We start from the raw sequence: 14,050 nt of genomic DNA on the forward strand, positions 1-14,050 counted from the left end.
AGAGGAGGGGAGATAGAGAGGGGGAGAGAAAGATAGACACCTGCAGACCTGCTTCACCGCCTGTGAAGCGACTCCCCTGCAGGTGGAGAGCCAGGGGCTCGAACCGGGATCCTTATGCCTGTTCTTGCGCTTCATGCCATTTGCACTTAACCCACTGCACTACAGCCTGACTCTCTTCTTTCAGGTATTTAATACAACATACAACTACCTTCTTTTTTGCCTTCTTATATTTCTTGGTTACTTTTTTTTTTCCTGCCTTAATTGACAGCTACTTCTCAAAACTCACATAGTTTTTCACTGTTCTACCTATACAGGAAATGCTAATGTAAATTAAGGTGTTTTTTTTTTTACCTTGTCTGTGCACCACTATTTATCAACTACATGTCTACTATTAGTGACTCTTTAAAAAATGCTAATTTATTTGTGTACAAGAGAGAGCACAGAATACCACTCCAGCATGTACTTTGAAGCTATCGCTCTAGCCACTACTCCACCTTCAAGACTGCTTATTAATTCTTCATACACACAGTAATTTTTATTTTATAGCTTGGTCCCTTTGAGTTTCAGAAAATATTTCTGCTTGACTTTCTACTTCGTTGAATCAACAGAAGCCCAAGATCAAAACAAAAATAAGAATCTAATAGTTGATTGTTTCACATAGCTAGATATTCACTAACAAAGCAGGCCCAAACATTTTATGTTTACAGAAAGCTTTACAAAGTTTCAGCGCTCTGTTCTGTTAGATGCTCAGACTGCATTTTGTGTAAAGGGTCTACAGGCAAACATAACCACATTCCAAAGACAGAATTCTGTGAGATCGGGCAGTCAGAAATGACCTTCTGTTAATTGCTGAACAACACTGATCAAGCCTCAGATGTCATCCTTTGGATCCTATTTCTTATAATCTGTTCATGCAATGGAAGAGAGTGATTAAAATCTGCTCAGAAGGCATCAGAAAGATAGCTTATCACACCAGGGCCTGTGCTGTGCTGTGTGTACTGTCCAGGTTTGCGCCCTAGCACCACATAGGACATGCTACAGTACCAGGGGAAACTCCAGTTCTGTGGTGTTTTCCTCTTTTTGTCTCTTCCTATGAAAACTTGACCTGGAAGCAGTGAAATTACTCATGAATGAGGCCCAAGGTTGACTAAAATAATAATAATGGTAATAGTAGTAGTATATATTTATACATGTGTAGAGAGATCCCCCCCACCCTGGACAAATACAGTCCACTTATCTTGAATCTCTGAAATTCAGATAAAGAAAAAATTATTTTTAACATTGATCAAACTGTTCAACAACCTACTCACCGAAAAAAGAAAAAAAAAACATTTTGGACATGAGCATGCTAATTAGAAAATGGCTGTCAAATGTAAAATATTAATTCCCCAATAAAAAAGAAAGTCGGTCACCATCTAAAGCTTGCAGTATCTCTGTCAAGAAGATTGGTTCTTTACCATACTGTCCAGTAACCCATATCTGCCTTCCTCACAGAACTGCATTGTGCCACCACTCCTTTTTCTGTGGAACAGACTATGTCTGTAAATCAAGTTTAGATGACTTTTTTTTAAAGATTTTTTTATTTACGAAAAAGACAGGAGGAGAGAGAGAGAGAGAGAAAGAACCAAACATCACTCTGGTACATGTACTACCAGAGATCGAACTCAGGACCTCATGCTTGAGAGTCCAATGCTTTATCCACTGCGCCACCTCCCAGACCACAAGTTTAGATAACTTGATACATACTAATACATGAATTTCGCTTAAATAGTCTAACATAAATGCAAATATTTTAATGGCCTAGAAGTCTGATGATAAATTTTTTAAGACTGATTTTATATTAGGTGGGAAGCTTCACCCAGGACAGAGAAGTCAAGTCAGGCCACCACTCTGATACATGTTGCCAGAGCTCAGAGCCTCAGCCTCGGGCTTAAGTCCTGTGCTGTCCAGCTGAGCTCCTTTCCCCCAGCCTCAATGGAACAGGTTCTTGAACAGAGAAAGAATGGGAGACTGTTTGGAGGCATCAATGGAGAGCTAGAAGACCACCTACCCCAACTTCAGGCATTTTTGGTTGGTTGGTTGGTTGGTTTGTTTTTATACTTTATGATGAGGACAAAATAATGGCTTCTCTTGAGAGAACTGCTAAGGAAGTGATATCCTTAAAATATAATTGTGTTTGAATTCAAACAAAAAGGTGTAAAAATATTTAGATAAGCAGGAGTAGTAGGGAATGTTCATTGTAAACGGTACATTAAGCACAGAGAAAGATGAGTGTGCGTATGACATAGGGCGCTGGATAGGCTACTCATCTTCTCCTGTGCCTCATTTTCTTCAGTTGCAAAGTGCAGATTCAAATAGCATCCGCCTCATAGGCTGCAGTGAGTATTACATTAATTCTTATCAAGTGCTAAAAATAAATTCTATAATATGTGTTCTGTCTGAAATTTATGTGAGACAGTGTTAACTTCATTTCATAAAGCAGTAGGCATTCAATGTTAGCTGGCATTTTTGTTATTTTCCCCTTTTTCTCATAAGAATAGTTCTAACTTTGTGAAGCTATGAGATAAATATAGAGAAGTTTTTGAGCCAAGGTGAAGAGCATGGATATTTCTTTTTATTTTTTTCTTATCTCCAGGCTGTCACTGGGGGCTTCATGCCTGCACAATTCCATCCCTCCCAGTGAACTTCTGGTGTTTTTCCCCTTTTAGATAGAGTGTGAAAGGCAGAAAGAAGATGGGGCAGGGAGAAAGACACAACCACATTATTCTACCACTTATGAAGGTTCCCCTTCCTGTGAGGCTCCCATGTAGTGACTGAGGTCTTGAACCCCGTTCCTCAAACATGGTAAAGTATGTGCTCTACCCTGTAAGCCACCTCTTAGTCCCTAAGCCTGGATGTAAAGTTATTATTTTTTATTTTATTTATTTGATAGAGACAGCCAGAAGTTGAGAGGGGAGGGGGACATAAAGAGGGACGAGAGACAGAAAGACACCTGCAGACCTGCTTCACCACTTGTGAAGCTTTCCCCCTCCAGGTGGGGACTGGAGGCTTGAATCTGGGTCCTTGCACATTGTAACGTGCACTCAGATACATGCACCACAACCTAGCCCCCTACAGTTAAATTTTTCAAGATAAGTATTCTTAAGTACTTTGTGATTAGCATGTCAAGGTAACAGATTGATTCTTTTTTTTAATGGTTTGTTCATCATATAAATATATATATATGTTTTTTCCCTTTTGTGGCCCTTGTTGTTTTTCGTTGTTGTTGTTGTTGTTGTTATTGATGTCATCATTGTCAGATAGGACAGAGAGAAATAGAGAGGAGGGGAAAACAGTGGGTGAGAGAAAGACACCTGCAGACCTGCTTCACCGATTGTGAAGTACCTGCCCCCCCGCAGGTGGGGAGCCAGGGGCTTGAACCAGTATCCTTCCACCGGTCCTTGCGCTTTGTGCCACCTGCACTTAACTAACCACTTTGCTACTGCCCGACTCCCAGATTGATTCTTTTTGGGGATTTGATCACCCAAGTTTGAAATATTGAGACGGAGGTTGTTTAGTACATAAAATTTTGGACTCTTAAATAGGAGCTCCTGGAAGTCGGGCTGTAGCGCAGCGGGTTAAGCGCAGGTGGCGCTAAGCACAAGGACCGGCATAAGGATCCCAGTTCGAACCCCGGCTCCCCACCTGCAGGGGAGTCGCTTCACAGGCGGTGAAGCAGGTCTGCAGGTGTCTATCTTTCTCTCCTCCTCTCTGTCTTCCCCTCCTCTCTCCATTTCTCTCTGTCCTATCCAACAACGACAACAACAATAATAACTACAACAATAAAACAACAAGGGCAACAAAAGGGAATAAATAAATTAAATTAAATTTAAAAAAAAATAGGAGCTCCTGAGTCATTCTCCCCTCTTTCACTAGCAAATTAATCTTTAATCATAAATAAATAAATTTAGAATATCTACAGTGGTATAAATATATATATTTAATATTTTTATTAGTGATTTACAAAATTACAGAATAATAGAGGTACCATTCCTCACTGTTCCCACAACCAGAGTTCTATATCCCCATTCCCTCCACTGAAACTCAGTGTTTCTCCCAAGGTCACAAATAGGGGTGTGTGTGTGTGTGTGTCCCATTTTTTTCTCTATGGCCCTGCCCTCTCTTCCATTTTAAGTCACAGCTATACCTATTACTACTTTCCAATGTCTTTCCTTTTTTCCTCTCTGGGTCCTGATGGAATTGGGTTTCAGAGGCCTCTAGCCATCTTCCCCTAACATTTCTCCCCCTCTGGGGACCAAAATTCTTTTTGTAATCAGACTTCTGTAATTGCTTCTCCACTGGACGTGGACATTGGCAGGCCGATCCATACTCCCAGCCTGTTTCTGTCTTTCCCTAGTGAGACAGAGCACTTGAGAAGTGAGGTTCAGGACACATTGGTGAGGTTGTCCACCTATGGATTTCAGGATGGAATTATGCATAGCAGCATTTGCAATTTGGTGTCTAAGAGGCAGTAAGTTATGAGGCAGGACAAGATGCTTAATAAATAGGAACCAGAAGGTAGGAATAGAGCAGGTGAGAATCAGGATTTTAGAGTGGTAAGAAGCTAGGATGCCAAGGCTGGGTAGTGGCACACCTGGTTGAGTGCACAGATTACAGTGGTCAAGGACCAAGATTTGAGCTGCAGGTGTCTCTCTGTCTCTCTCTTTCTCTATCACCCCTGCCCCTTCGATTTTCTGTCTCTATCCAATAAATAAATAAAGATAATAAAAATGAAAAAAAAAAAGCTAGGAAGTCTTTTTAGGTGTGTTTCTTGGAGCCCATGATTTTAGTGATTTTTGCCTGAGCTTAATAGTTTACATGGAGGTGGACTAAAATATTAATGTTAACATTTTATCATCAATCAATTAAAAAAAAAAAAATATATATATATATATGTGAAAACACCATTGAGACAGAAGTGATTCTGTACTATTTGACCTTTCTTTTTTTTTTTTTACCTTTCTTTATATCCCCTTAGTTTTCCAAAAACCAATTCCCCCATTAGAAGAGGCTCTCAAACAAATTCAGGAATCCAGCTTAAAGTCAGAAGTAAACCTTCTCTCTTCCCACAGACCCACAGTAAACTGGAGGTAAGTGATTTATGATGATCCTGTGTAATATAATAATGCATACATTGTATTTGTGCAGCTTTCCAGTTACTATGTTTGTAGACCTTTTCACCTGTTACTCCTCACCTTTAAGAATTCACTATTTTTTTTACATATTGTGTTTTAGATCAGTTGATAATAGAATAGTATGCAGATTGCTTCCAGTATAAAACAAAATTCTAAAATGTTGCTTTTATCAAGAAAATGATGTTTGGGAGTTGGGGGGTAGTGCAACGGCTTAAGCGCACGTGCCACAAAGCACAAGGACTGGAGTAAGGATCCCGGTTCGAACCCCCAGCTCGAGCCCCCGGCTCCCCACCTGCAGGGGAGTCGCTTCACAGGCAGTGAAGCAGGTCTGCAGGTGTCTGTCTTTCTCTCCCCCTCTCTGTCTTCCCCTCCTCTCTCCATCTCTCTCTGTCCTATCCAACAACAACAACATCAATAATAACTACTACAACAACAATGAAAAACAACAAGAGCAACAAAAAAGGGAAAATAAATAAATTTTTTTTTTCCTCCTCCAGGGTTATTGCTGGGCTCGGTGCCTGCACCATGAATCCACTGCTCCTGGAGGCCATTTTCCCCCCTTTTGTTGCCCTTGTTGTAGCTTCGTTGTGGTTATTATTATTGCCCTTGTTGATTCAATTCGTTGTTAGATAGGACAGAGAGAAATGGAGAGAGGAGGGGAAGACAGAGAAGGGGAGAGAAAGATAGACACCTGCAGACCTGCTTCACCGCCTGTGAAGCGACTCCCCTGCAGGTGGGGAGCCGGGGGCTCGAACCGGGATCCTTACGCCGGTCCCTGCGCTTTGCGCCACATGCGCTTAACCCACTGCGCCACCGCCCGACCCCCTAAATAAATTTTTAAAAAATAATGTTTATGTTGAATATTTTTATATGGACAATCATGAAATTGATTTTAAAATACTAACAGTGGATTTTATTCTTTATTGAGATTAAAAACTTTTGTTTGCAGTCATGTAAATCTATATAAAAGGAGTAGCTATATAATGGAAATAGAGTTGACCAGTGAGCTTGCAGAATGTTTAGGCAAAAAAATTCCATGTTTGAGGTTCCCAGGTTGCAGGGCCAGACCTTGACACCAACACAAAAAAGAGGTGAACAGAGCTCTGGTTAAAAAAAAAAAAAGGAAGGAAGGAAGGAAAGGAAAAAAGGAAAGAAAAGAAGAGAAAAGAAAATAAGAAGAAATGTGATTTTCCAATGAAAATCTTTTCTGGCTCTCTTGGAAAAGCTAGGTAGTCTCCTGGTTCTTCTCCAGATTCACTTGAATATATCATCTATAAACAGTATGATGGATCCATCAAAGGACACACTGACGTCTGCATTCATCATTTACTTCACCTGCATGACTACTGAAGCCACTCCCTGCACAGTACTAGCCCAGGCATTGGAAATACGATACAGAGAAGTGTAGCACAGTAAAAGACAGATCCGCATGGGCAAAGTAAACGAGAGTAATGGTACAGAAGTACAGAATAATACATAAGGACTGACTAATAATATTAAATATTTATTTACATAGAGGCACTTACAATTTGAGAGTAATTTATGTTTTTTATTTTTTTTTTTTTTTAGATTTTATTTTTTGATTCATGAGAAATGATAGGAGCGAGAGAAAGAACCAGACATCACTCTGGTACATGTACTGCTGGGGACTGAACTTAGGACCTCATGCTTGAGAGTCTAATGCCTTATCCACTGTGCCATCTCCCGGACTACGAGTAATTTATGTTTTAACATGACATATTTAGAATTGGTGGCTAGTAGATCTCTTAGAACTATTAGCTGATATCTCTGTTAGCTAGTGACTATTAACTAAGAGTTGAGAACAGTTAAATTCATCTTTTCAGGTTTTGTAATAGTCCAGAAAAAAAAACCTTATGGTATAGAAAGCAACTTTTATTCTCACTACCGGGGTTATTGCTAAAGGTTCTGTGACTACATGATCCCACCAATCCTGTCAGACTATTCTTTTTTTTTTTTTTAAAGATAGAAAGTGAGGAAAAAAAAGACACAGAGAAGGAGAAATATTGCAACAGTGCTCCAATGATCATAGCCACCACCCCATGCAGGTGCTCTCATATGGGTAAAATATATGGTAAAATATATGTTCCACCAGGCTTGGCCCTGGAATAGAAGACTCATGTACAGCACTTTGAGGAAAATCAGCTAATTGTGGGCCTGGTACGTAGAATTTTTCTAAGCTAAGAGATGAGCATGTGCAGAGTGATCAGCAATACAGGAAGTCCTGTGTTAGAGTTTGGGTGAATTGGGACCCAGTGCTAGCATGCCTGTTAGGCCACACACATTGCCATGCTAGGAAAGGAAGCTTCATGAGCAGTGGAGCAGTGCTGCAGGTGTCTTTCTTCTTCTCTTCCTCTCCTCCTTTCTTCTCAGTTTTGCTCTGTCTCTATCCAGAATGAATTAAATATATTTTTTTAAATAAAAAAGGAAAAATAAAGAAAAAAGAAGTAGCCACTGGGAAGCTGGTAAAATCATGCAGGCAGGCACTGAGCTCCGGTAATAACTCTGGTGGCTAAACCAAAGAATATGGATGAATCGTAGAATACAAAATACCGATAACTTGGCTAGATAGACTCTAGGCAAATAATGACCTGTAAATTGGCAAGCCTGGTAAAGTGGTACTTTAGTTCATGAAGATGACTTCTTAACTTTGGAGATAGAATGAGCATGATTTGGCAGCCATTTAAGAACTGGAAAGATAACTCTGAAGATCAGTCTGGTCAGTAAATGGGTGATAGAACCATTTATCAAGATTAGGACTATTAAGGAAGAATAGGGATGGAGGGGGGGGAATACTGGGAAGGACAGTAAGTTGTGCATTTATTTGCGACATTATGGGATAGTGTCAAGTCTTACTTCTCATGCTTGGGCCAGGAACAAGATAAGAGTGTTAGACAGATAAAGCTAAGGCTATAGTTCAGTACCCACATGTGGTTGCCCTGGCTGTCTTCAGCCAAGCAAACTTCCTTGACAGTATTCCATACTCAGCTTCTGTTAGGGGACAGAAAGCAGTACATGCCAACGGGAGACATTCTTTTATAGGAAGAATCCTCATGACAGCCCACAGTACAGTCACAGACTGGTCTTTGCTCTTCCTCTCTTCCTCTCTTCCCACAAGAGACTGTGTAGCAGTCGGAAATTGGGATCACAATGGGTGGGCGTAGAGCCACCCTGGGGCAAAAACCTCATCTTCTGCTAATGATTTCTGTAAATAGCTTGCTGGTCCCTGCAGGACACATGGCCAGTTTCAAGAGTTGTCACATTCACAGTCATCCAAAGCTTTCTACCAGATGTCTGTAATTTATTTATTCACTCCTTTTAGTCCAGATGTGGTCCATCAGTGGTGAGCTTGTTTTATCATAAGTACTGTGCTAGTAACATTGTTCATATCCTACCAATGATTCTGGAGAAGAGACTTGAAAATCAGCCCATGTATTACAGCAGAGCAAAGGACTTTTAAGGGAGAAGCAGACAGGAGGGACTAGAGAAACTGTTGGAGACCTAGAGCAGGATGCTGGAAAAAGAATCAAGTTGGTAGTGGGAGTGGTATGTGGGCATCTATTACAGAGACATAAGAAACCGTATCTGTGTGTCAGCAGTTATCCCACAAAGCATTACCCCCACCCCAAAATGAAATTTAAAAAAAGATAGTCCAAGGTTAAATTGGTCAACAGAATGGATCTTAATAACTTTTTATTCACACAGATACAGTAAGATCACGCAGACTATATTAATAAAATTGCAAAGAGACTATGGATAGAATAAGCAAAGAAGGTTATATAACTCAAGAAATCCAACATACAATGGTCAAACAAGAAAAAAAAAAAAAATCAGGGCACAAGGCGCACATTACCATGCACTGAAACCCAGTTTCAAAGCCTCTGTCCCCAATGCAGAGGGACAGGTGTCGTGAGTAGTCTATCAGTACTGCAGGTGCCTCCTTCTCTATCTCTTTCCCTCTTCCCCCTTTCCATTCCCTCCTCTTTCAAAAAAAAATAAATAAATAAAAGGAGAGGGTGGGAGAGAGAGTGGGAGAGAAAGGAAGTGCTTATAGAAGACTTAGGGAAAAAGCAAGAACTGGAAACCAGGAAAGCATGATATAGAAGAACCAAGAGAATTAAAGTCAAGAAAGACTTTATCGTTTTGTCCCATCATTTTATAGATTTATTGCTAACAAAAGCTGGCGTTAAAGAGGTGAAAACCCAAGAGCAGTGGGCTGTGGTGCAAATGGAAGTTAATGGTGAGAGCATATGATTTTAGAGTAGTTACAGAAACTATAAAGAGAAGATGACAACTATAGGAGATTTTGATATAGAATTTTTTTGAGGTAGTGTTGAATAGTGACATAATAGTGCTTTCAGTGTGCATTATTGAAACAGTGTTTGAGCACACTATCTTTTTTAAATATTTATTTATTCCCTTTTGTCGCCCTTGTTTTATTGTTTTATTATTGTTGTTATTGATGATGTTGTTGGATACGACAGAGAGAAATGGAGAGAGGAGTGGGAGAGAAAGATAAGATACCTGCAGACCTGCTTCACTGCCTGTGAAGTGACTCCCCTGCAGGTGGGGAGCTGGGGGCTGGAACCAGGATCCTTACTCCAGTCCTTGCACTTTGCGCCATATGCGCTTAACCCGCTGTGCTACCTGACTCCCCTGTACACACTATCTTAAGTTTACCCGTGAAATTCCAGTTCTGTCTTTCAGTATACAGTTGTCTGAAAGAATTAGATAGGTTAAATTTAGGAGCAGCAGAGTAGCTCACTTGGAGAGTGTGTTGCTTTACCATGCGTGATGCTCCCAGGCTCAAGCTTGGCTCCCACTACCTTGAAGGAAGCTTCAGTGCTATGGTCTCTTTCACTTTCTCTCTAATTCTCTATTAAAAAAAAAAATCAGGGAGTCCAGCGGTAGCACAACAGGTTAAGCACAAGGTGCAAAGCGCAGGGACCAGCGTAAGGATCCCAGTTTGAGCCCCGGCTCCCCACCTGCAGGGGAGTCGCTTCACAAGCAGTGAAGCAGGTCTGCAGGTGTCTGTCTTTCTCTCCCCCCACCCGTCTTCCTCCCTCTTCTCTCCATTTCTCTCTGTCCTATCCAACAACAACCACAACAACAATAAAAAATCAATTTAGATTAATATGCCAAACTATGTATGTTTATTGTTATCTTCTGAGTTATCAGATATCCCCAGCTTATAAAACTCTTTTTTACTGTGAATGAAAGAATAGATTTCTGTTTAATAGTATACAATTCCTTTTAGTCTTATAAGAATTAAAGTGTCAGAACATTTTTTTACTTCCCTGTCAGTAAGCAAACAGTTATCAGAATACCAAGTCTGTGACAGAACCACTAAATAACATGAATAATAGTTGTTGTATGGGGAATTATTTCATTATAAATTATATACATAGATTTCATGTTATTAGTGTAACATACTATTACTGTGGTTTCATGACATCTGTGTTATATACAAAAGTTATTTGAAAAATATGGAGTGATTTACCAACAAAACCTTAAATTTCTCTCCATAGATAACTATTAAATATTGAAAGTACTTCATAAAATATGAAATGCTATACAAATGTAAGGTCATAGAATATTAAGGATCAGTTGTTAGATTAATAGAATTATTTACACATAGTATTATCCAATTAAGCTACAAATATTGGTAAGTAATTATCTTATTAAAAATACATTTTCTGCTAAGCATATAACCAAGATGTATTGAATGAAGCACTGTCAAGAAATAGGGAGCCTCCAAAGAAGTGGAGATATATCAGTACTCGTAAAAAATTGTTCTGCGTCTGGGGAGATGGCTTGGTGGTGGAGTACACACCTCACTTTCATGAGTCCCTGGGTTCAATCCCCAGCACCATATTTAAAGTTATTCTCATGGAAAATACTAGTGGCAAAACTACCTGGAGATGGTAGTAATGCATTAATTTCAAGAGAGCACTCAGAATGTCAGTCTCAAGAAAAAGCACAGATGATGTGCATGTGAAAATAGAAGCTACTTTAGGTAATAAAGAGCTAGAAGAGTACTAGTAATGACTAACATTAACAATAACCAACTTTCCATCACAGCCAAATTCTTCTCACAGAGATAATATACTTGACTCTTCTGGTAGATGTAAGGTAAACTAAGTTATATCTTCTACCATGTTACATTTTTGTGATTTAAATTTTTTAGATATCTATCTCCAATATCCATGTATTTGTGGTGAGACAATGGTTCTCAACTACATGCTGCCTGCCCTGTGAAATCTGGCCAGAGCTGGGCAGTGGTTTAATTCACCCCTTTGCCCTTCATAGAAATGTTAAACCATACTGTTGTCTAGCCTGCATTCGTCATCTCTATGACTGTCAGACTTCTGAGATGTGAAGAAATGAGAAAATAGGAACCTGCATGCATAAGCTATACACATTTTCCAGCCCATGTGAAGGGACACTGGTTGACCAGAAGATGCATGTGTCTTAGAGACAAGAAAAAAAAAAAATCATATAAGCCATAAGCCTAAAAACAGTCCAGTAAACCAAAAAAAAAAAAAAAAAAAAAAAAAACTTAATGAGGCTGTCTCTCTACCTGCCTATCCAAATGCTTTTCCCCTTGTGCAGATCCATTCCTGCTTGTCGAGCTGTCTCTACACCTGATCCTTACTCACCTCATCAGCTGCCTCCTTCACGGGTCCCATTGATACCCCACCATTCCCAGATTCTTCCTAGCTATCCAACTCTCTCTCCCTCTTGCCAGCCTTATATCCTTCCTGGCCGTCTGTCTGCCCCCTCTACTCGTCCAAAGATTCTTCTACCAGCTCCATTACTGTCCAGCCCAGTCAAATATCTGCCTCATCCACCAACCCCAGTTATTGCCAACGCTTCTGGCAGTTTCCCTCGCTTCCCAACCCCAATTCTTTCTGGCCCACCTGGCCATATACCACACCCACCTCAGAGTTCTCCAGTCATCCCTGAGCCTGATTCACAGAGCAAGTTATTTTACAAAACTTTCAAGCCCAGATATTTTCTTCCAACACAGCGTTCTACCCCTACCGCTGTGACACCAGCCCTTGTTCGCCGCTCCCTTCCAGCTCGGCTGGTTAGGTCCCCAAGCCCTGTGAAAGCTTTCCCGGCTTTGAAGCCTTCCTGCATATCTAGTCATCCCCCTCATCAGCCAGACCCCTTTCCTCCTTGTATTGCTCCATTGCCTGAACATTTCACTAGCTTGCACCCCTTTCAGCCAGTTCAGCAATCTGTTCCACAAAAAAACACATTGTCAAATCTGTCCCAGGCCTTTATGGACTGTGTGCCTGGCTCTGAGCCCTCCTATCCTCTTCCCTGTCATTCCCCACCCTCGTCTTTGTCTTCAACACCTTCTTCTACACCCTCTTCTTCACCTCCCGTACGGTTTTCTTCCTCTTCATCCAGTCTTTCTTCCCCACCACCTTCCTCTTCTGCAGTTCCCTCAGCACTTCCATCCATCCCTCTTTTTTCCTCTCCATTACACCCATCTCCCTCACCATGTTTCCCGCTGACTTTTTTAGATTTTCCTTCTCCAGTTCCTCCTGTTTCTTCTTCCTTTATGATTTCTTCTTCCTTTCCCCCTGTGTTACACTCCCCCTCTCTTTCTACTTCTCCACCTCCTCTTATCCCTATCCATCCCTTCAGTCCTCCTCACTGGGGGAAGAAAGTAGAGAAGAGAAGAGAAGAGAAGCAAGTGGAATAGAGAAGAAAAAGTTGAGAGACGACATCATTAAAGGTAAATAAGTCAAGTTTACTAGATATTTTGTAGATTTATCAATACTTTGGGAAGGGTGATTGACGGGGAAGGAATTTATAAGAACAGGAGAGCTTGAAGGACAAGAAAGAAAAAATGTAACTCAGTGTTAAGGATTTGTGTTACATACCTTCTTGCTCTCCTGATATCCCTGTAGTCACAAAAGAATAGTCAGAATCTAATACTCACTGACCTTAACTAGTCCAGTTTGTCCAAATAAAGATATATATGGGTATTGGAGATAGGTATATGTTACATGTGGCTACGTGTCACCTTCCAAAACATTTTTATTTTCATTGATTGGATAATCAAATTCAAAGGAATTGGGGGAAATATCCTTAGAATTCATACTACTGGCCTAGTACAGTAGCAGTCAGTAATTTGATTCATCTAGCACTATGCCACCATTGTCAGAATCTTCTTGGTTTGTTGCCTTTCATTGTGTACATGTAATGTAATGAAAAATGATGTGAATTTGCAGAAGATGGAGAATTGTAATAGAAGATGGTGTCTTCCACTGATAGTTTTTGGTGGCACTTTACACACTAAAAGTGGACTCCACATAAAGGTATGCCTTCCGTGGCATGAAAACCATGCAAATATTTGTGCTATAACTGAAAAAAAAAAAATGTGCATACTCTCCTCCATGGAGCAAAAGCCAAATCTGCAAACCTAAGAAACTAGGATGGAAATTCCTACTTGCCCTGACAAGCAGTTTTTTATGCTTTCTATCTGCTTGAGTCTTCACCTCCATGAGGGGTATAGGAATACTTAGCAACCATGGCATTAACTCAGTTATGCAGTTTGTTCTTATCCAGATAGAAATTCTTTTAAACAATTGAGGATTAATTCTTCACTTATACAGGAGCTCCTTATATATCCGTCCTAGCCTGTAGAGAAATAGGACTTAATAGTCAAAGTCATGAATGACTGAATGAATGCAGAGTGACACTATAATACCTCTATTTTTATGAATTCCCATTCTAATGTATTTATATATTTCTCCAATATCCTTATATGTGATTATCTGGACACACACGCGCTAAAAGTATGCATCATTTGTTTGTTTATAGAAAGAAGTTAACTACTG

At 40.2% G+C, this 14,050-nt stretch overlaps 1 protein-coding gene across 2 annotated transcripts in view; it reads left to right on the forward strand.

The window, feature by feature from the left end:
- CEP126 (centrosomal protein 126) overlaps positions 1-14,050 on the forward strand; it is a 52,456-nt gene that overhangs the window by 13,535 nt on the left and 24,871 nt on the right. The window contains exon 4 of one of the 2 annotated variants that reach the window (XM_060179723.1): positions 5,018-5,129. In XM_060179723.1, coding sequence (XP_060035706.1) covers positions 5,018-5,129 — 112 coding nt within the window. Of the gene's footprint in view, positions 1-5,017; positions 5,130-11,753; positions 12,943-14,050 lie in introns of those variants that run through there. The other variant, XM_060179724.1, reaches the window with a different exon arrangement.

This window comes from Erinaceus europaeus, chromosome 20 (assembly GCF_950295315.1).
Source record: "Erinaceus europaeus chromosome 20, mEriEur2.1, whole genome shotgun sequence".
Lineage (NCBI taxonomy): Eukaryota > Metazoa > Chordata > Mammalia > Eulipotyphla > Erinaceidae > Erinaceus > Erinaceus europaeus.